This window comes from Porites lutea, chromosome 10 (assembly GCF_958299795.1).
Source record: "Porites lutea chromosome 10, jaPorLute2.1, whole genome shotgun sequence".
Lineage (NCBI taxonomy): Eukaryota > Metazoa > Cnidaria > Anthozoa > Scleractinia > Poritidae > Porites > Porites lutea.
The window spans coordinates 30,402,983-30,424,979 of record NC_133210.1 but is presented as its reverse complement, the minus strand read 5'-3'; the positions used below and the strand labels follow the sequence as shown (position 1 = coordinate 30,424,979).

Sequence of the window (21,997 nt, the reverse complement as noted above, 5' to 3'; positions counted from 1 at the left end):
AGCTCGTGACTGCGCGCGTGGGTTGGTGGGTTCGGAGACTAAACGTATCCGGATATAGCATCCTTGTTGAAGCTAGCCTGCGAGCAAGCTTTCCATTTGGGAAAGTTGCGAGAAGTCACGCGAGAGCAGCACGCGAAAAGAAACTCGCGGCACGCCTTGCTCCCCATACAGGAGAGCTTGCTAGCAGGTTATGTTGGAGACAATTAGTCTCCCTCGCGCCCGTTTTTGTCGCGTTACGCAACGCTCCTCCCTTCGCTGTTTGTTGGGGAGAAGCGTTGAGTGACGAGACAAAAACGGTTGCGTTGAACCCGGGCCACATTCGTGGGAGGCAAGTGCTCTCACCACTGCTCCACCCTTGATCTGATGACAGATTCATCGCTACCGTAAGTTTATATTCGACTGACTGTTAATGACCAATTTGATTGATTAACAGATACAACCCCCAAAACGCTAACGGAAACTCCTTGTCGTCCGAGGCCAGCTGCAATCAAAGTTCCAAAGGATCCGGCATATTTTAACGATCCTTCCTTTATCACCCTGCACCGATGCAGTGGGGGATGCCCCACCGCACAGAATAATCATCATTGTACTGTCAGCGCAAAGACCCAAATTTCCGTCAACGTGCTCCAGTTTCAACGTAATTCTGAGGTCCAGAAGAAGGTAAACATGTACAATCACACACACTGCTCTTGTGACTGTATCAAGAGCTCAAGTGACTGCCACCCCGCAAAACATGAGTGGAACGTCGGCTCGTGCTCCTGTGAATGTAGGTCGAACTTAACTGCGTGCGCGTCAAATCAGCGTAGGAACAAAGCTACCTGCGACTGCGAATGTACTCAGACACCTTCTAGCTGCAATTATGGCATGACATGGGACTACACGAATTGCGGATGCAGCTGCTCACAATCTGCTAAAGAGTATTGTCAATAAAATAACCAAGATATTGATCTCTCGAACTGTCAGTGTATCACACCTGACATTCAAGCTCTGATTTGAGCAACTTAAGAACCTTAGGCTGGTTTTCACTAGTGACAAAGTCAGAGTCGGAGTCGTAAGAGCGCTTATCATAGTGAAAGTCAAAAATCTGAGTCGAAAGCGGAATCATGAACTCGACGGAATCGGAGTCAGAACAATAGGAACGTTTCCAATATCTAATAAGCCCCAGGGTTTCAATCTGAGCTTCCTCGCCAGAAAAACAAACTTTAAATTCTTTTACTTACAATTTACACAATTAACTTGCTTACCATGCCACTGAGGTCTCAGTTGCTCAGTGGTTAGAGCATCCGACTAGTGTAAACGGAAGGTCGTGGGTTCAATTCCCATCTGGAACTCAGATTTTTTTCTGTGTTCTTCTCTTTTATTTATTATTCTTACAATTTACGTCTCTTTAATCTTTAACTAACATTTTTGTAATATAGTCAACTCTCGCCTTGTGGACACCCCGTTAATATCACGGACACCCCGATGATACGGACAGCAGCTAAATCTCAGGCAAAAATAAATAACAGATGTTTGACTTAAATAAACTCTGATCCCGTTATTAGGCACTCTTGTTTATGAGGACACTAACTCCAGATCCCTAGAGTGTCTGCTATAAAGGCAGCTGCCTCTCTATATTTTTTTTCTGGCGAATTAATAAACTAACTGAAACTGAATCGTAAACCATGGACTCGTAAGCGGAATCCAAACGTTGTTTCACTAGATCGCGTAAGTTTTACGTTCTGATAACGACTCCGACTTGACTCCGTCGCTAGTGAAAGCCAACCTTTCCTCGACTTATGATGGCACATATCTAAATTGTAGGGAACTTTTAGGGAGGTACTATAAGAAAAGTCGTGGGGGCCGGGGCGAAATACACAACAGGGTCAGGTGACAAGATATTCATGGAAGGGAAACTTAAGTGAACAAATAAGAAAAATGTTGTGAAAAAGATATAATTATTGTAGTTTGAAAATTTTCTTTGTATAAGTACTAATATACTATTACTCGAACTTGTTCTATACCTAGTAGTTATAGAGTTGAACTGTAAAAAGAAGCGTGACTTCAATAGAGATCTTTAGATTCGAAGACGAGGTAGAGTTAGATAAATTATGCTCGAAAATTTGAGCGTTATGCTTTTGGACGTCACTCCTAAAATCATAGCATTATGTTCGAAATTATGTTCAAAGATGCTGAGTGAATTTTGCGCAAATAAAAAAACAAAATAGGGGCGAACATATTATTTCCTTCTTTTAAATAACAACGACGTCTTTGAAATAAGACTGCTCTCATACGAAGCAAAAAGAGCTAAATGTCAGCAGTCTTTTCAGTTCGGTTCACGACAAGTGAAAACGCTTCGCTGTTTATCTGTGGAGCATCAGGAAGCTATGTTGTACTCTCAAACTTACAGGCCTGGGAAGCCAGGCATGAAGTAAGGTAGCCAGGCCTTCAACAAAGCCTGAAAGGTGTCGAACTGACTAAGTCCATCAATGATTCTTAGTGGTTGCTGGACCACTAAGGCAAGAGTTTGTCTGAAATGACCCCGGCTGGTCAAAGTGTTCTGACACGGCGACATCCAGTCCTGAGTTGAACAAGTGATAATGGCGTCTGGACAAACATTTACGTCAACTGCTTACAGGAATCGTTGGTCGGATTTGTTTTATATTGTGACGAGGAACCTTGTCGAAGACTATAAGACCGGAGGCCTTCTCAATTGTATCTGTTGGAACTTGAAACATGTGCAGCGGCGTCTTCTCGTTGATTGGTTGATTCGGCAATATGTAAGACTGCAACGAGAGATAGAACCGGATGTGAGTGATTGTTGTCACGTGATGTGTCTTTTTTAAAGACATGATTGTTAATAGAGATTTTTAGCTTCACCAGAAACTCATAAGGGGTTGTTTAACCCCTTATGAGTGGGCCCAAAAGGCTAACAGATGAATTTCATGGCTTTAAAAAGTCGAGAAAACGTTCTATTTTTATGATTGATTCCTATTTAAAAGACAGTGCATTTACAGCAGTTAAAAGGGATGCAAAGTTCTAAACAAGCTTTGTGAAAGGGGTACCATTTATCAATAGACGGCATACAAAGGGGTTCCTTTTTCGTGAAAAATGGTATATAAAAGGGTAAGGGGTTGGACCTCGGGGCGGAGCCTCCCAGTGTAAACATTTGTTGAGTACCCCCCCCCCCCCCCCCGCCCCCCCGGGCTTACATGGGTTGATCGCACATATAGGTTCGTCTGTACACATGAATTCTGGAAGTTGCGGTTTAACAAGAGAATAACCCACCTGCATTTCCAATTGGTTGTCGTTTGTCTCTCCCAAGATGATTTTAAAGAAGTGTGTGGGAACGGCTATACGATTGATACCAATCAGCTAAAAATCGTAAAAAAACCCGGAAAATTAGAAACCGCAGAAATTATGAGCAGAACGCTAGTAAGTTGGTGTTTACATGAGAAAACTCGCACTGGCGCGCGTTTCATACAGGGGTGACTTCTTGATTTCGTATTGCGTTTACATGTTTGCATGTTCAGTTTTCGTCGCCCATGACCAATATGACGACACCACCCTGAACCGGCGAAAACTAACTACGCATGCGCTACCCGTTGTAGTCCACTGGCAGACCGATTTCAAACCGAACGCGTTTACATGATACCCATGATACTCTGCATGATACCGTTACGAAATTTCGTACGGGAGTGAAATTCTCGCTCCGGTACAACAACCGCGGTGAATTTACGCCGATGTTACTCGCGCCGGCACGACATTTCGTCTCGGTATCATTGAACAAATACAGAGCCACGAGAGGCAACCGGAGTGAGCTCGCGCTGGCGTGAAACCCCGGTGTCATGTTCACTAACCAGAGAAAGCCAAAACATCAGGGTCGGCCGGGGGGGGGGTAGTGGTATACCAGTATACCCCCCCAAAAATTCGCCAAAATACCCAAAAATACCCAAAATTCATCCAAATATACCCAAAATTATACCCAGGTATACTTTATACCTGAAATTCAAAGAAAGTGATATACCGAATACCTGTATTTAAGCTGCAATATACCGTACACCCGATTTAAAAAGCCCCTGTATACCGTATACCCTAAAACCCTGGCCGACCCTGAAACATCGTCAAATGGGAACGGAGAGCGCGAAACGGAATGAACGCGAGGCCATTAGTCAAGCCGATTTTCCTCTTACTGACGCTAAGAAGCGACTTATCACGTCTCACCTTATATTTCACGTACAACTGGTTGTCTGCTTCCAGTCTAAAAAAGATTGATATGAAACATTGTATTTTCAATGAAACACTGATAAGAACTTTCTTACAACAAAACGGAGCTTCTGGCATGTTTAAGAGACGAGTTGGCGTCAATAGGCGTGTCTAATTGGAGAGTGGTTAGAGTGGTTAGAGCATCCGACTAGATCACGGAGGGTCGTGGGTTCAAATCCCATCTGGGACTCGGATTTTTTTTTCCGAGTCCTCCTCAAATTAATATCATGTTGTTGTTGTTTCATCTTTAATATCCTAATTGAACGGCTCAAATAAATATTCCTTTAAGAAGAATACTTTGGATAAGGATCTTTTTTCTTTTAAATGAAAATCTTAGCTAACAAATCGAACTTATCTGTAAAGACAGAAATCGATCAAGAATCTATCTTTCATTCTTCCCTGTCGACATCAATACACTGACAGCATAAACAAAAACTATAAACATAGCCTACGTACCAGGCCCGCGCAGCCTGTTTTCCTGAGGGGAGGGGGTAGGGGGGTCTGTACACAGGCTACGTCTGCGAAACTGGCGGTTTTGTTTGTTGAGCGCGCAAATGAGCTGCAAAGCCACGAGAAGATCGGGGCGGAAACAACGAGAAACCTTCACTGCCCGTTCGCACAAGCTTCGCCGCGTTTTCAGAGCTTTTTCTCTCGCTCACCAAACAAACCGCAAGCTACGTAGACTACTACAAACATGAATTTGCAAGCCTTAAAGCCCCAGACTTACTTTGGCAAGAAAAGAGGTCCAGTTATAACATACACATTCTTGTAAAACCTTGTCAAATGCCGTGAGTATTTTTCAAGATGTTCCCAAGCATCTCGGTTAAATCCTGAGCCTGCCTTAAAGAAAGGAAAGAAAACTTCCACTGGTGAAATGTTGTCTTAAGTTGTACTTTACACGCCAAACAGTAGCCTGGGGGAGTCGCAACAAGTCACGCGAGAGGCGCACGCAAATGGGGACGCGAGGGCGAGGGGCCCTCGCACGCCATAATTTGAGAGCTTGCTGGCAAGCCATTTAAACAGTTGATATGTTTGCTCACCAACTTGTGGACTCATATTACTAAGAAAGAATGTGGCACACATGGAATCCTGGGAAGACCGGTGATTGGCTGCGGCAGCTAGATGACCTCTGTCATATCCACTCATCCTTTGAATTGACAAAAAAGTTACATATAGTATTTAGATTCATATTTTTCGAATTACTCATAAAATACTCTTCTTGCCATTGGGATCAGTTTACTGTTTTTATAATTTGGTCCTAAAATATCGTCAAAATTCTTTTTTCATAGGAGTGTGTGTGCGTTGGGGGAGGGGGGGGGAAATGAGGAGGTTAGTAAGGTTAGTAACTGTAACTTGATAACATCCCACTTCATGTTGCTGGCAGTAATGCCTACACCTAGCCTGCGTCGTAAGCACTCTAAAGCTTCTGTACACAAATGGTCTAGATGATGCATGGACAAGCTGCAAAGCAGGCTAACCTACTTCTTGCCTCTGGCTGATTCATACTGTGATTACCTATAAACACTTCTCTTTGATACAAGTAGTTAAGTAGCCTTAAGGTAAGCTCTCAGGGGGAGGGGGAGACTCTGTCAGTGGGGGAGGGGATGGGAAAGTCCCTCAGAGAGCTTTCTGGCAGGCTAGCAGTTCAGTGAAATGAGTTATACATTTTCTTTACTCATCATTCTTAGTGTCAAGGAAACAAACAAGGTTGTTTTAACTTATGAGTCAGCTGAAAAATCCTCATCTGTATTTATTCCATTGTGCTGCACAAGCAACTTTGTTTCCATGGTTCTCTTCTGCTTGACCCCCAGAGCTCCGGGGAACAAACAGGAGAGGAGACGAGGAACAAGACTGCTACACAAGGTGGCTTTATCTGGAGTCTGTGGATAACATCCTGTGATTTATTTGACAGTTTAGTCCTTTTGCTGACAAATACATCCCAGTATGTCTTGCTAAATGAAAGGTGTTTGATTGTGAAACGCGGCACACCTGTAGTCTTCATTAGAAGTTGAAAACAATGGATGGATTGTTGGATCCTGTGCAAAATCACACTTTCCTCTGTCCAAATCTCTGTTGTACACATTCCTAGCTGTTAAATGCTACAAACAAGATGTGTTATGAACTTTTGTTAGTTAAGATAGCAACACCTGTTTCCTAAGAGTATAAGAGATTTCCTCAGTATGGCTGTCACTAAGGGTCGGGGGTCAGGGAATTCCCCCATCTACCATCACCATGACTCCTGGCTACTTTCAAGGGAAACAAAAAGAAAATAGCCAAAGAACTTCTTAGCTCTTAAATTTCCCCCTAATAATTGCATACACCTGACAACTTAAAATCTTACTGACAGCCCTGCTCATCAGTCATCTGACATTTTCCTACCAAGTCTACATTATTTTCCTCCAGCACAAAAAGTAATACATGGAGTAGCCTTAAGATGTGCAAATAAAATGCAAAAACATTACCTCAGCAACCCAGTTAGCCAGTCTCAGGCGACGATTGTAAGAAAGAACATAATCATTCTTGGCCTTTATATTCTCGAAACCTGTTCCAAAAAATATTTGCAGAATGGTGTGAGCCAGATTTTCTATAGTTTTTTCAGTACATGCAACCTGTGACAAAATCAATCTACCCTATTTTATGGATTATACAACAACAAGAAATTGATAAGAACCTACTAGGGTACCCAAAACGCATTATTTCTGATTGTCTGCTCTGACCAAGTCCTCCATCTACTACATCACGCTTGGCATGTACCACTGGAAGGAAATCTTGCTGTTGCCTCTTTCTAAGAAATAAAATATTATCTATTCTTGACAAACCAATTGATTTTGTAAGGTTCTGACAATCAGTATGAGCAGTATGACAGTTTGACATAGCTGTGATTTGTTTTAAGAGGAGCAGTGGGTGGGAGGGGGGGGGGGGCAGATTGTGTCACAACCAGGGCACTTACATTGTACCAAACTGTTGTGTCAACATGCAAAATGGCTGCAATGATGAGTGCCACGTGACAAATTTTACCCCAAACAAGAATAGGGGCCTGGGTTGGAATGGTGATGGAGGGTAGGGGAAGCGCAAATGAGAGAATCCACAGATCAAGCATTATCTCCTAGCCTCCCCGCAGACGTCCTTTGGGGTTCGTTCGTCACGCATTCATTTCTCCCCCACGGACGTTCAGGAAAACAGCGACTCTTTCGATCTCCCTGTCTGCAAATTTATAACCCCGTAAGAGACGTTTGTTAAAAAATATGGTACACGATAGAATAACCATAGTATAAGTTCAAATCGGCAATCAGGAAATCAAGTTTGACGGATGTACTATGTAAGAACATTTTCTTTCGCTTTCAAACCTTTCGAAGAGCACTGCAAGAATTCCACCAGTCCCAAAAGCTGCAATTGAAACCACGGGAAGAAGACGCCGACTCATCAATGCAATCAAGAGTCCTTGGAATACAAAGCCTCCCCTTAATATAATAAATCGCGATTATAAAAGGTAGACGCACAACGGCAAACAGGAACTTGTGAGATGTTACATAAAAGTAATCATATATGATGTACCTTCAAGGAAACGAGGTGATCTGGGGATAAAATGCAAAATGGCGGACGACGAAGTCCTGCAGTTAACGCTTGTTCACGGTTAGAAAACTGTTTTAAATGATGGAATTGTTCATAACATTTCTAATAGAGGTTATATTGTGGCTAAATCTTATGGTGGGGTCCTAGGTTCCAGGAAATATCCCGTTGAACTACTCACAAAAAAAGATGGTGGGCCCACTGTGGAAGATCTTGCAAATATTGCTGCACAGGTGGCAGAGGTTCCTCGCGGATATCAACGGCTCATATTTAAAGGTAGTTTGTTTTTCGTAAGATGTACGTATAACCGCATACATTTATTATGCATACGTCTTTCGACTCTATTCATATTAACATACCTGCCAACCTCCGGAGATCTAAAATCTGGAGACTCTCTATTTTGCACTACATCCCACCCCCACCCCCAAATGTCAAATGCACCAACAACCCCACCCCCCCCCGCCAACAAATTGCCTTATTATATTATATATCCCAGAAATTGTACTATAAATACAAAAAGTTCGAATTTTGTGAAAAAATGGACTAAATTTCAAACTAAAGCACAGAAATGCTCAAAAGTCCATTTTATCCGGGAGATTTGGTGCTCTAACCGAAAGGCCGGGAGATTTGATGAAAAACTTGGAGACTCCCGGAAAAACCGGGAGAGCTGGCAGGTATGTATTAATTCACATTCTTGGTTTACAACCACGTGATTCAGCAGTCATGTTGCGTGAAAAAATATTGAAAATAATCCAATTATATGTGTTTCCTAGGTATGGGAACACATATCACTAGGGATATGTCTTTCCCAGGTGGGGCAACACCTCTCACAAGGAATATGTGTTTCTCAGGTAGGGGAACACATATCACTAGGGATATGTGTTTCCCAGGTGGGGGAACACATATCACTAGGGATATGTGTTTCCTAGGTGGGGGAACACATATCACTAGGGATACATGTTTCCCAGGTGGGGGAACACATATCACTAGGGATATGTGTTTCCCAAGTGGGGGAACACATATCCCTACTGATATGTGTTTCCCAGGTGGGGGAACGCATATCACTAGGGATATGTGTTTCCCAGATGGGGGAAGACATATCACTAGGGATATATCTTTCCCAAGTGTGGGAACACATATTAATAGAAATATGTGTTTCCCAGGTGGGGGAACACCTATCACTAGGATATGTGTTTACCAGGTGGGAGAACACATATCACTAGGGATATGTGTTTCCTAGGTGGGGGAACACATATCACTAGGGATATGTGTTTCCCAGGTGGGGGAACACATATCACTAGGGATATGTGTTTCCCAAGTGGGGGAACACATATCACTAGGGATATCTGTTTCCCAGGTGGGAGAACACATAACACTAGGGATATGTGTTTCCCATGTGGGGGAACACATATCACTAGGGATATGTGTTTCCCAGGTGGGGGAACACATATCACTAGGGATATGTGTTTCCCAGGTGGGGGAACACATATGACTAGGGATATGTGTTTCCCAGGTGGAGGAACACATATCACTAGGGATATGTGTTTCCTAAGTGGGGGAACACATATCACTGGGGATATGTGTTTCCGAGGTAATGGAACACATAACACTAGGGATATGTGTTTCCCATGTGGGGGAACACATATCACTAGGGATATGTGTTTCCCAGGTGGGGGAACACATATCACTAGGGATATGTGTTTCCCAGGTGGGGGAACACATATCACTAGGGATATGTGTTTCCCAGGTGGGGGAACCGATATCACTAGGGATATGTGTTTCCCAAGTGGGGGAACACATATCAATAGGGATATGTGTTTTCCAGGTGGGGGAACACATATCACTAGGGATATATGTTTCCCAGGTGGGGGAACACATATTACTAGAGATATGTGTTTCCCAGGTGGGGGAACACCTATCACTAGGGATATGTGTTTACCAGGTGGGAGAACACATATCACTAGGGACATGTGGTTCCTAGGTGGGGGAACACATATCACTAGGGATATGTGTTTCCAAGGTGGGGGAACACATATCACTAGGCATATGTGTTTCCCAGGTGGGGGAACCGATATCACTAGGGATATGTGTTTCCCAAGTGGGGGAACACATATCACTAGGGATATGTGTTTCCTAGGTGGGGGAACACATATCACTAGGGATATTGTTTCCCAGGTGGGGGAACACATATCACTAGGGATATGTGTTTCCTAGGTGGGGGAACACATATCACTAGGGATATGTGTTTTCCAGGTGGGGGAACACATATCACTAGGGATATATGTTTCCCAGGTGGGGGAACACATATTACTAGAGATATGTGTTTCCCAGGTGGGGGAACACCTATCACTAGGGATATGTGTTTCCCAAGTGGGGGAACACATATCACTACGGATATGTGTTTCCCAGCTGGGGGAACACATATCATTAGGGATATTGTTTCCCAGGTGGGGGAACACATATCACTAGGGATATGTGTTTCCTAGGTGGGGGAACACATATCAATAGGGATATGTGTTTTCCAGGTGGGGGAACACATATCACTAGGGATATATGTTTCCCAGGTGGGGGAACACATATTACTAGAGATATGTGTTTCCCAGGTGGGGGAACACCTATCACTAGGGATATGTGTTTACCAGGTGGGGGAACACATATCACTAGGGACATGTGGTTCCTAGGTGGGGGAACACATATCACTAGGGATATGTGTTTCCAAGGTGGGGGAACACATATCACTAGGGATATGTGTTTCCCAGGTGGGGGAACCGATATCACTAGGGATATGTGTTTCCCAAGTGGGGGAACACATATCACTAGGGATATGTGTTTCCTAGGTGGGGGAACACATATCACTAGGAACATATGTTTCCCAAGTGGGGGAACACATATCACTAGGGATGTGTGTTTCCCACGTGATGGAACTCATATCACTAGGGATATGTGTTTCCCAAGTGGGGGAACACATAGCACTAGGAACATGTGTTTCCCATGTGGGGGAACACATATCACTAGGGATATGTGTTTCCCAGTTGGGGGAACACATATCACTAGGGATATGTGTTTCCCAGGTGGGGGAACCGATATCACTAGGGATATGTGTTTCCCAAGTGGGGCAACACATATCACTAGGGATGTGTTTCCTAGGTGAGGGAACACATATCACTAGGGATATGTGTTTCCCAGGTGGGGGAACCGATATCACTAGGGATATGTGTTTCCCAAGTGGGGCAACACATATCACTAGGGATATGTGTTTCCTAGGTGAGGGAACACATATCACTAGGAATATATGTTTCCCAAGTGGGGGAACACATATCACTAGGGATGTGTGTTTCCCACGTGATGGAACTCATATCACTAGGGATATGTGTTTTCCAAGTGGGGGAACACATAGCACTAGGAACATGTGTTTCCCAGGTGGGGGAACACATATCACTAGGGATATCTGTTTCCTATGTGGGGGAGCACATATCACTAGGGATATGTGTTTCTGAGGTGGGAGAACACATATCACTGGGGATATATGTTTTCCAGGTGGGGCAACACATATCACTAGGGATATCTGTTTCCCACGTGAGGGAACTCATATCACTAGGGATATGTGTTTCCCAAGTGGGGGAACACATATCACTAGGCATATGTGTTTTCCAGGTGGGGGAACACATATCACTAGGGATATGTGTTTCCCAGGTGGGGAACACATATCACTAGGGATATGTGTTTCCCAGGTGGGGGAACACATATCACTAGTGATATGTGTTTCCCAGGTGGTGGAACACATGTCACAAGGGATATGTGTTTACCAGGTGGGGGAACACATATCATTAGGGATATGTGTTTCCCAGGTGGGGGAACACATATCGCTAGGGATATCTGTTTCCCAGGTGGGGGGACAAAGATCACAAGGGATATGTGTTTCCCACGTGAGAGAACTCATATCACTAGGGATATGTGTTTCCCAGGTGGGGGAACACATATCACTAGGGATATGTTTTTTCCAGGTGGGGGAACACATATCACTAGGATATATGTTTCCCATGTAGGGGAACACATATCACTAGGGTTATGTGTTTCCCAGTTAGGGGAACACATATTACTGGGGATTCCTGTTTTCTAGGTGGGGGAACACATGTTACTAGGGATATGTGTTTCCCAGGTTGGGGAACAGATGTCACTAGGGATATTTTTTTCTCAGGTGGGGAAATCATATCACTAGGAATATGTGTTTCACTAGGGATATGTGTTTCCCAGACATGTATATGTTGTGGTTCTAGTTGATCTTTGGTTTAACTTTTGTGTTCTTTTGTTTCAAACTCATTATTATACGTTACCATACCCAAAACCAAAAGAAAATAAAATTCAAACCAAGGATAAAATTGAACCACAACCACTGTACCTAATTCTTTTAGCCATAGCGCAAATACATCCCACGCATTTGTATATACCTTGTCCTCTAAGCCGTTGTTTAGGAAGAAGAAGTTAGGGAACTAGGAGTAAAACAGAATCGCTTGCCAATTGTTTTCATCTCGTTGAATAAAAAAGTGCCTGCTATCTTTACCTTGTTCTTTAAAGCATTGGGATTAGTTGTGTGGCATTCTGAAGTTGTTCTGGGAACTGACCTAACACTTAAAGAGGCTGTGTCACGGCGGTCCAGTTCATTTTGTTTAATTTTGCCAATTACTCACCCTTAATCGCTTGGGAACTTAAAGTAAGCAAAGGAATTACAAGTAAATGACAAAATCAGAGATCAGAGACGAACAAATATGTCTCCTGAGCATTATTTTTGAAGTTGCAAGCGGCAGGGATCAAGTTTGAAAAACTGAACATTAGGCTGAACAGTTTTCCAAAACCCTAATTTCAATCGGTTTCAATCTTCTTCAGTTTTGTCCATCTGTGGCATCTGTTTTTTCTGTTATGATATTTTTAACCTTCCATTAAAGCTTTAAGCGATTATTTTTTTGTTTCTCTCGATTTAACGGGCATTCTGTAATTTTCTTATTTGGCTGAATTTCGTGACACAGCTCCTTTAAGTGGACTGACTAATGACGTTAGTGAGCCGTTTGTTGACCATAAATTAGTTCAACAATGTCTGCCAGCCTTTTTGCAACCCTTTTGCTTAGTCCTCGCTAAGTCACACCTATTTTATGGTAGCAGTTGAAAATGAACATTAAAAATAAGAGAAAGCATCTTCTATATTTTTAGGACAGTCTCTAACAGAGTTTGCAAAGCCACTTATGACATTTGGTATAAAGAAGGGTAGTAAAGTTATGCTGATCGGAAAAAAGGTTAGTGAGGCACAAACACAATTTTGTTGTATTTTGCTCACAAATGTATTTCTCAATTCAATGTTTATTTAATACTCCTGCTTTTTAGTTTGATCCATTAGAGGAAGAGAATATGAAAAAAATACTTGCTACAGAAAAAATGGCAGACAATATTGAGAAAAGGCTGACTGAACACCAAGAAGAAGTCAGCGGCATTGAAAAGGTAACAGTAATTTTGCTATTGACTTTACCTAATTATATGACAATGTAACAGAGGGATTTTTAAACAAACGGAGTTGGAAAAACAACTTCAAACAACATCATATGTACTAAGAAACTTGGTGGAAAGAAATGTCCCCAGGGTGCAAAGAAAGTCATTTTTAAAGCTTGCCATTAGGGCAAGCTGAAGCTAGCATATACTAGCACAAACGTGATTTCAACTATAGCCCCAAAACATTTTGATGAGCAGAATTGATTTTACATTTCTTCTGTAATTTGAATTCCTCCAAAACCTGTCAGGCAACTTAAGAACAAAATTCACTCGCCTGTTGCAAAATCCACTAGCCCTGGGCTATTGGATACTACTTTCTTTGCGTGTTGGTCCCATTACAAGTGTATTATTTACTGAACAGAACTTTTTTTCTATAATTTTTACAGGGATATCTTCAGGCAGAATTGATACCTAAGGCTCTAGAGAAGCTGTCTAGGAAGCTTAAGGGAATCAATGAGGAATTCATGAAAACCCTTGAGAGCTTAGATGCATTAGTAAGTTGAAGACTGATTTTCTGTTTACACCAAAGACTGCATTTGATTTCTATTCAAGCACCCCACCAATTTCCTCTGTGCTTTTACACAATGCTTTTAACATTTTGGTCTTTAAGAACCCCTCGTCCACCAGGAATTTTTAATTGCTTCTCTTGGGGGAGTTTAAAGATTTTTCCGGAACTACACATAGCTGGGTTGGGTAAACCAAATCATGTTTTTTTTGTTAATATCATTCAGATCATAGATGCCAGTTTACAACAAGCCAAGGGGAAAAAGAAATCTTTGATACAGAGAATTCAGGTAAGGAATAAAATTATATGGTCCTCTCATTTTATTCATGCTTGGAGAGCCAGAGGAGACATTGTGTGGTTGGATTTGTAGTGCATTTTTCATGACCCAACTGACTACCCCCAGGTACCCAGGGATGCCCCACAGTGCACAATTGCCCTACCCCAACACCAAACTACCCTCATCACACCTGACACCATCTTGGATTAAGGATAGTTATACGGTGTCATGCACTTCCAATTCCAATCTGTCAGTTCTTTGTTTACCTTATACGGTGAAGTTTCAAAAGTAACGACCCTCATCCCTTTCGGATTTAGCACCCTTCTGCTATTGCCACTTTTGGAAGCTCACTACTTTTGGGGGTCGTTACTTTTGGATGGCTAAAAATGTGTACTCCACATTGGCACTTCAAAAAATAAAATCACAAAAAATGTGAAAGGAATACTTTTTGAAAAAAGGTAAGGACTATCCTGTTCTTTGAGGGTTATGAATAGGAATGTCAAATAATCATTATTAATGAACTTCGGATCAGTATGGCATTTAATTTGTTCAGGGTATCTATCATATCCATTTTTTTTTTTCAAAACGGGAAATTAGTTTTGAGAGGGTCGTTATTTTCGGGGGGATCACTACTTTTGGGATTTGCTAACACCTGTGACATTTTATCGCTACTTTTGGAGGTTCACTACTGTTGAGAGGTCATTACTTTCGGAACTTTATGGTAATGCTGCAAAGTTCTGCACCACAATGATTTTTGTGCTCCAGTACAAAAACTGAGAAGAACTCAAGCCAGAATGACTTTTTCTAGCATTACGTTTTATGGTGGTGCTGGGAACCAGAATGAACCCACGGCATTACAAAATTTCCCCTGGTGTCATTTAAGCACCCCCTTAGATCACAAAAACTTTTTGTGATAATATTTCTTAACAGCCAGTCTTCCTTTTTGGCAGGTTTTGCTTGACAAGACTGATGAAACATCAAGTAAAATTGAATCTCTTAGAGACAAGTGTTAAATATTATGAAAAACTGTTGCTCATCACAAATTTATTTATTAGAAAAAAACTGTATTCTTCAGAAAGCTGGAACCATTGTCACTTTAATGAATATTTTTTAGTCAAAAATTTTGTCACCTCTTTGTTTTTCTCATGGGATATCCACAATGAGTTCTCTCAATGTGAAGATCCAAGTTGTTCGTAAAAATGTACAAAATATAGATTATGTATAGCAAGGATTTTGTTATTATATACTAAACAATATTTTTTTTATTATTGGATGAGGTTTTTGTGATATCCAGAATAATCAAGGTTGAGGTAAATGTTATCAGCCGAGCCGAAGGCCGTTGCTGATAACACTTACCAAGACCTTGATTATTTAGGGTATCACAAAAACCGAATCTAAAAACAATTATTGTCTTATTATACATTCTTTTGAAGAAAATAACAACAAAACACACCATCACATGAAACCTGAATTGATATTGTTATGGGAAATCATGCATTGCAAATGCTTAACCTACAGATTAGTCTGCTATCTGCTAGCAGATAGCTAACTAATCTGTAGGTTACACTGATTTCCAAAATTAGCTGTAGGCTCTTAGCCAGTGACAAGACATATAGTGAGTACAATGTGTAATTAAATGTGTTATATTACTTCCAGATGTCTTGGATATCTCTGATACTTCAGTATAATAAAGTTATGAATACTCCTTAAACAGCCTATTTTCATTGATATTTTAACAATATGGTGTGGACAGTGACACTTTACAAGTTAGTATCAAGAACAGAATTAGGCCACAAAGTTCTTGGCTAGTAGGCAACATTTTGGGCAGTTTTGGTTTGTTTTAGCCAAACAACATCCAGAAAATGGCCTGATTTGCAAAATTTCCTTGAGTAAATGGGTTAAGCAAAGTACAGTCAGACCCTGGGGGGTACTCCTGGGAATTCTTAATGGGGGTGTTCTGCCTGGTTCTCTTAATCTTGACCCTATTTCAGTCAAAACAATGTCATTTTCCACACCTTTTTCAGACCTGGCCTCTAAAATCCATACCAGCTTTCAGACCTGGAGGTGGTCACAAAACACAACATTACTTGTTTACATAAAACAGAAATTATGCCATCATAGCAACAAAAAGATTTCTTAAAATTCATCCATTATTTTCGAATTTGCATATTGCAATTTCTTTCTTATTCATTTGGAATTGAAACGACAAACACATTGATACACAATTATTGTAGTTCCCTCATAAACCATACCCGATTCCAGAGCAAAATGGGCAAAATCTATACCCATTTTCGGACCAAAACGGTGCAAAAACCCTACCCTTTGGGGTGGCACATACCTATATGGCTTATATAAGTGAGTACGCCCCCCCCCCCCACCCGCCAGAGTCAAAACCCCACTTTACAGACACGTGCTTAGTATTGACACTTTGTCATTACAGACATTTTAGCGTCTATTCTGCAAGAGCCCCGTAACATTTTGTCGGTGTTAAGATTGGTTGTCCTGTGCAACCGTTCGCCGTGACATGTCAGTCCCTGGAAACGACATAAACAAGATGGCGAACGAAGTAACATTTTCGGGCAGCTCAGCTGAAACCATCGAGCTTGCCAAGTCTTTTTGGAAGTCAATAGAACCTCCTCCAGCGCCAAAGTCTACATTATTTGTCAGTGGATTAAATCATCGCTTGCCAACAGCGTCTGCAATTCATAACGGTTTGTAAATTTAAGCGTAAACTTTTAATTGCGTTCGTATCGCTCTACGTGACAGCTGTTTACCTGCAGGTTTTGATGAAACCGTTCTGATAGAAATTCGTTGTTTTCCTTCAGAAAATATTTTATTGGTAAATAATGCCACTGGGACTGAATTAGAATCCACAGAAGAAGAAACTAATCCAAGTAAGTTGTTTGTAGAAATAGGAACATCCTTCATACTTTTCGTCACTTCTCTCAGGGTACTTGTAAGCTCACCGTCCGATCAAATTAGTCGTTCTGTAGTCAATGATGGAATTTTTTTAGGACTTCAGAGACATCTAGAAGATGCGAAGGAAAGGAAAGAGAGAGAGGAGGCAGAATACATACAGAAAATGGTTAGTTAAATGATATGAACAGCTCTGAAATTGATGAACTTGTTGATGAAATGTTTCAGCAAAATATTAGGCTGATTTAGCAACAGAACGGGAACGTCATTTGACGATGGGAAAGTGTGCGGTAAGGACTAAACCTGCCTTCTGGTGCCCAATTTGCCGCTGTGCCATTGGTCAAGCCAACTGTTTGATTTGCGCGCGCCGTCGTCAACTGTCGTTCCCGTTCTGTTGTTAAATCAGCCCAATCATTATGGTGGGAGATGGAGACAATTTCACTGGGTTCAATTTAGCCTGCAAGTAAGCTTTCCAAGGTGCTCTGGCGGCAGGGCAGGAAAAGGAAGTAGAGCGTGCAACTATGTCTCTGGAATTTAAATATTTCCACCTCCAGTTCCCCTGAGGCTTCCTGTCAACTGAGCTGTCAGATTTCCGACAATGTACGAAAACAAGCGCGAAAGTACACAAACATTGAAAAACAAGTGCCAAAGTAATGACATCATTACTAATGTCATCTCAGCCAATCAGCATTTCACATCAACTTTTTCGAAGCAGATATTCAAGTTTCAGAGACGTAGCTGCAAGCTCTCATTCCTTTTCCTGCCCCGCCGCCAGGGCGCCCTAGAGAGCTTGCTCGCAGGCAAGGTTCAATCTGCAGGTACAGGAGTTGATCGAGGCAAATAAAGGAGTTAGGATTACAGCTAGGGTTTGAGTTACAGGATGTTTATAAGCCACACCTGCCAAAAAACGTACTTAACTTGATGTATTTAGCACAAAAGTACTTTTGAGGACACTGTATTACGATCTCTTTCTGTCCCCTGACTCAATCCAAAGGTCTGTTCTAGAAATACCCAAGGTGAATAAACCGTGCTCACAGTTTGAAAAAGCTCCCAAGAAAAAAATAACCTCAGGTGGAACCCAGTGTATTCTTTCTGGAGAATAGAGCCGAAACTAATTTGCAGGTGTCCTGCACCTGAGCCATCTGCCTAATTGAGATGTCTTCTCAAGAAAGGTTGTTTCACTATTGTGCTAGGTCAGATGGAGAGAAGCAGAGGTTTTTCCCTTTCTTTGTAACTTGTGATGAAAATTTCTTTACAAGACAGCTGGTTTCCAAGAAAAGATGTGATGGACTGTCCTGCAAAAATTTAGTCTGTGGGGAGCAGATGCTTTTTTTCGGCCCCTGTTTCACCCACTGAGAAAGTACAGGTGAAACAACAGCCTAAAAAAGTGTCTGCTCTCCGCAGGCTAGTGATAACCCAGATCAGCTTAATAAAATGATGTTTCTTTCTTCTTTTTTTTCTTTCTCTAACTTTCAGACATCACATAGGGAAGAAGTGCAACAAACATTAGCCCAAAGGAAAGCTGAGAGATTAAAAGTAAGGTGGTAGATGGCTTAGTTAGAGATCTGGCACCAGTTACTCAAAAGGTTGAAACTTCTACCCACTGGATACATCACTATCTAGTTGATAAACATAAAAAATTTAATTTAATTATAGAAATCCACCGCATACTATAGTGATTTGTCTGCTGGGTGGCCGTAGTCCTTTATATTCAGTACTGAAAGTTGTACTTACATGGTAAATATTAAAATATAAATAAAGGAGCTATACTTCAACCTCCTTCCCAACGTCCTCTCCTTAGGGACGATTTGGAAAGGCCTAATACAGTACTTGAAATTCTTGTGTGTTTGAAACCCCCCTCACTCTCCCTTGGTTTTTCTAAAATTTTGTTTGTAATATTGTTTATTTTTGCTGGTAATTTAATGTACAAGTCGATTTCATATGATAAATATGTTCTTTTTGTAGAAGGAAGAAATTTCACGTCGCCGACAAAGAGACGACTTCCTTGACATGTCGTAAGTAAAACTGATAGAGAAAGACTGTGATTTAAGCATTTCCATATCCATTCCTAGATATCTAATAAATAAATGACAATGATAATATCATTGGGTGCACTGTTGTTTACATTAATAATTTCTTTCTTGTTTAATTTTTAAGGGAATCCAGTGAAGAGGATGAAGAAGCTGCAGAAGCCATGGCAGAACTTGATAGATTTGACGAGATTCTTAAACAAAAAGAAGCTTTCTAAGTCATAGTATTTATTTTGTATTCCTGTCAGGACACTGTGTAATACCTGCATTATGTCCCTCTACTAGATTTTATTTAACTATGCATACTAAGTTTCGTATATTAATAAATTGAAAATAAAAGTACTGTTTTTCCGAGTTTTATGGTCCTTGAATTTATCTTGGGCAAGAGGGAATAATTATTGTCTTATCCTGGGTAGACAAGTCTGTTTGAGAACAGTCATTATAATACTAACAAGAAGAAGAAGGAGGAGGAGGAGGAGGATAAAAAAAACAGACGGTAACACAGATAGACAGAAGAAAAAACACCAATGCAGAAATTTGTTAGGACGTATTTTGTTGGTCACACGTACACATCCCAAAGAGTCTGGTGGCCTGTTAGTATTTTGTGGATATAAAACATGTAAGATATGCGTTGTTCAAACTTCTGCACGACTTGAAGAATAGAGAAAAAGATGAAGTAACTTGTGGATTAACATGTAAAACACACTTTTAAACTTCTGTGTGACTTGAAAAAAAAAAAGAAAAAGATGAAAACAACAAAAGCAACAGAGGGAGCACCTGTAAGTAGGGTGGCCTAAAATTCCATTTTTTTGTTTTTGTTTTTTTGCTTTTTCTCTTCCTGTTTTCCTTAATTTTGACATTTTCCCCCTTCACTTCCCTTCCTGCCGGAAACACCTTTTCCCGCCATTTTTCCTTTTTTACTGTTGTCATGGTAGCATCACATTGCTCACGTGATGAGAGTCGGCCATGACAGTCTTCTCCAAACATACATCAACACACTTTCAAAACGAGGAGCAAATGAAAGAAGTGCCTCGCTTTCCCGTTTATGGTTTTGTAGTATTATTTAGAGGCTAAAGATTTCTTTTGGATTCTTTTTTGTTGGTTGGGATGACCTTAAGTTCAAGGATGTCTTACGAAGCCTCGTACATAAAGGCCAGAAAAAAGTAAGTGGTCTACGTCTATAGCTTCACAAATCCCTTCCTCAATTTTCTTTAATCCAGTGATTCAATTTAAATGATTTCGACCAGCTCATTGCAACATCGAAACATTAAATGGAAATATGAGGATCTTTGAACTTCAATCTTTTTTGCTCTGGACTTGGTTTAAGCTCACATACACTCTCATAAAATACAATCTTACTTTTATTTCGATTTTTAGGTTATCTCGATGTATGATTGCTTAAGCCTACGTGTACATAAAAAGATTACAACTATTTTTCATTGTTTTCTTTTTTCTTCTGCTACTTTTTTACAATTTTTTCTCCATTTCTCCGCTATTTCTTGATATAACCGTTTTTCAAGGTCCACTTGATTGAAACTCGAGTTTCTTGTGGTTGGGATTTGACTTGAAAGCACCTTCTTGTTTAAACACATTTCAAGAATCTTTTCAATAAAGTCTATTTAATTTTAAAGTGTATTGTATTTCTTGATTTATTTGCCGACGAAATAGCAAGAAATGTAATATCTTCAGATTTAGTATAGATATGAATTCAACAGTATCCATGCAATCTAACATAATTTGTTGACAAGGAAACGTACATTGTTGAATTACGGATTAAATTTTGAAATCCAGAATTTGGATCTGCAATCGATTAAGGCACAATCTGAAAAACAGATTTCAACGCTGAGAAATGTGTCTTTGGATTCTCTCTCTTTCCTTTTTTTTTTGGGAAATCTGAGAAAGGATTCGAAAAAAAAAACTGTTTACAAGCACAGTGTTCTTGCAGATGCACACACATTATTAGCAGAAAAAAAGAGCACTGTTTTATGAGAACAGTTTTGTAAATCCTTTTCTGCATTCCAATCAAATGATAAAGAAGGAAAGCAATATTTTACACAATCCACCTTGAGAACTGAATTCTCAGAGGTAAACCCCTTTTCAGATTTAGCATTCGATTGCAAAATCCAAAATCTGGATTTCAAAATCAAAATCCAAGTTTTGATGTGATGTTGTTGTTGCTGTCGCAATCGTGACTAATATTTTTGCTTCAACCCAGGGCTGTTAGACAGCTTAAAAGCAACACTGCTCAGCAACTGGAGGTTGAAACAAAGAAAATGGAGGAGAGGATTCGTGCATTGAAAGAACAAATGTTCAAAGAGAAAGAAGAACGAGAGTAAGTGTCAAATTGTTAGAATCTGTAACATCATAGTCTTCAAAGAATGTCCCTGTCCCTTAGGTGTAACACAGGGACATACCGTGAAATTCTGAAAATAAGCATATTTTTCAAAGGCCCCCTTTTGAGGGGCTTATATTTGGAGGGGCTTGTCTGCGGAGGGAAATTTGCGTTTCAAAATCAATTGGGCCAGCCTTATTGTTGGAAGTAAATTTACCATATTGGCTTTGTTTTACTTTGTATTTGAAGGCAATTTTCCAAGTACAATCCCCCGAGGGGCTTATATTTGGAGGGGCGATTTAATGGAGGGTTTTTTGCATTACCGGTTTAGGGGGCTTACATTTGGAGGGGCTTATTACATGGAGGGGCTTATTTTCAGAATTTTGCGGTATTTGAAGACAAGATTTTTTTGTTCTGCTGCCCTGAAGAGAGTTTATGATTTTGTGAACTTGTCCCAAACAAGCTCCTAGTTTTTTTGTAAGGGAAAAGCGGAGTGTATGATGAGCAGAAGGTGATGCCGGGTTTAAAACCTGGCCAAACCACAATCCTAGGTCATGAAAAAAGCCATAAGATCATACTAGCTG

At 40.8% G+C, this 21,997-nt stretch overlaps 4 protein-coding genes across 4 annotated transcripts in view; 3 read left to right on the top strand and 1 right to left on the bottom strand.

Annotated features, from left to right (window-relative positions):
• Window positions 1–1,878: 1,878 nt before the first annotated feature.
• Window positions 1,879–7,689, bottom strand: LOC140949966 (endonuclease G, mitochondrial-like). The gene is made up of 9 exons (XM_073399118.1): window positions 7,593–7,689; window positions 6,921–7,030; window positions 6,708–6,787; window positions 6,235–6,344; window positions 5,286–5,392; window positions 4,973–5,081; window positions 4,204–4,240; window positions 3,268–3,354; window positions 1,879–2,765 (listed from the first exon to the last, which is right to left on the bottom strand). The coding sequence occupies exons 1-9, from the start codon at window positions 7,667–7,669 to the stop codon at window positions 2,604–2,606; spliced, it is 879 nt and encodes a 292-aa protein (XP_073255219.1). The 5' UTR covers window positions 7,670–7,689; the 3' UTR covers window positions 1,879–2,603.
• A 130-nt stretch (window positions 7,690–7,819) lies between these two features.
• On the top strand, window positions 7,820–15,846 carry LOC140949973 (BAG family molecular chaperone regulator 1-like). Its single transcript, XM_073399127.1, has 7 exons — window positions 7,820–7,878; window positions 7,966–8,091; window positions 13,021–13,103; window positions 13,192–13,305; window positions 13,740–13,847; window positions 14,085–14,147; window positions 15,086–15,846. The coding sequence occupies exons 1-7, from the start codon at window positions 7,839–7,841 to the stop codon at window positions 15,146–15,148; spliced, it is 597 nt and encodes a 198-aa protein (XP_073255228.1). The 5' UTR covers window positions 7,820–7,838; the 3' UTR covers window positions 15,149–15,846.
• Window positions 15,847–16,675: 829 nt separating this feature from the next.
• Window positions 16,676–19,349, top strand: LOC140949978 (uncharacterized). Its single transcript, XM_073399131.1, has 6 exons — window positions 16,676–16,846; window positions 16,961–17,029; window positions 17,150–17,220; window positions 18,528–18,587; window positions 19,017–19,066; window positions 19,209–19,349. The coding sequence occupies exons 1-6, from the start codon at window positions 16,690–16,692 to the stop codon at window positions 19,297–19,299; spliced, it is 498 nt and encodes a 165-aa protein (XP_073255232.1). The 5' UTR covers window positions 16,676–16,689; the 3' UTR covers window positions 19,300–19,349.
• Window positions 19,350–20,071: 722 nt separating this feature from the next.
• Window positions 20,072–21,997, top strand: part of LOC140949943 (uncharacterized) — a gene marked incomplete in the record, with an annotated part of 7,177 nt that continues 5,251 nt past the window's right edge. The window contains 1 exon segment of the mRNA XM_073399095.1: window positions 20,072–20,229. Coding sequence (XP_073255196.1) covers window positions 20,189–20,229 — 41 coding nt within the window.

Bases quoted from the DNA above. Each gene is read 5' to 3' on its own strand.
- LOC140949966 (XM_073399118.1), bottom strand. From the start codon at position 7,669: ATGAGTCGGCGTCTTCTTCCCGTGGTTTCAATTGCAGCTTTTGGGACT. The intron at 5,393-6,234 runs GTGTGCCGCGTT...GTCAATTCAAAG, and splicing joins ACTTCTAATGAAGACTACAG to GATGAGTGGATATGACAGAG. The intron at 3,355-4,203 runs GTGAGACGTGAT...TACGATTTTTAG, and splicing joins AGTTGTACGTGAAATATAAG to CTGATTGGTATCAATCGTAT.
- LOC140949973 (XM_073399127.1), top strand. From the start codon at position 7,839: ATGGCGGACGACGAAGTCCTGCAGTTAACGCTTGTTCACG. The intron at 13,104-13,191 runs GTTAGTGAGGCA...CCTGCTTTTTAG, and splicing joins TTATGCTGATCGGAAAAAAG to TTTGATCCATTAGAGGAAGA. The intron at 13,848-14,084 runs GTAAGTTGAAGA...AATATCATTCAG, and splicing joins TTGAGAGCTTAGATGCATTA to ATCATAGATGCCAGTTTACA.
- LOC140949978 (XM_073399131.1), top strand. From the start codon at position 16,690: ATGGCGAACGAAGTAACATTTTCGGGCAGCTCAGCTGAAACCATCGAG. The intron at 17,030-17,149 runs GTAAGTTGTTTG...GAATTTTTTTAG, and splicing joins AGAAGAAGAAACTAATCCAA to GACTTCAGAGACATCTAGAA. The intron at 19,067-19,208 runs GTAAGTAAAACT...TTAATTTTTAAG, and splicing joins GACGACTTCCTTGACATGTC to GGAATCCAGTGAAGAGGATG.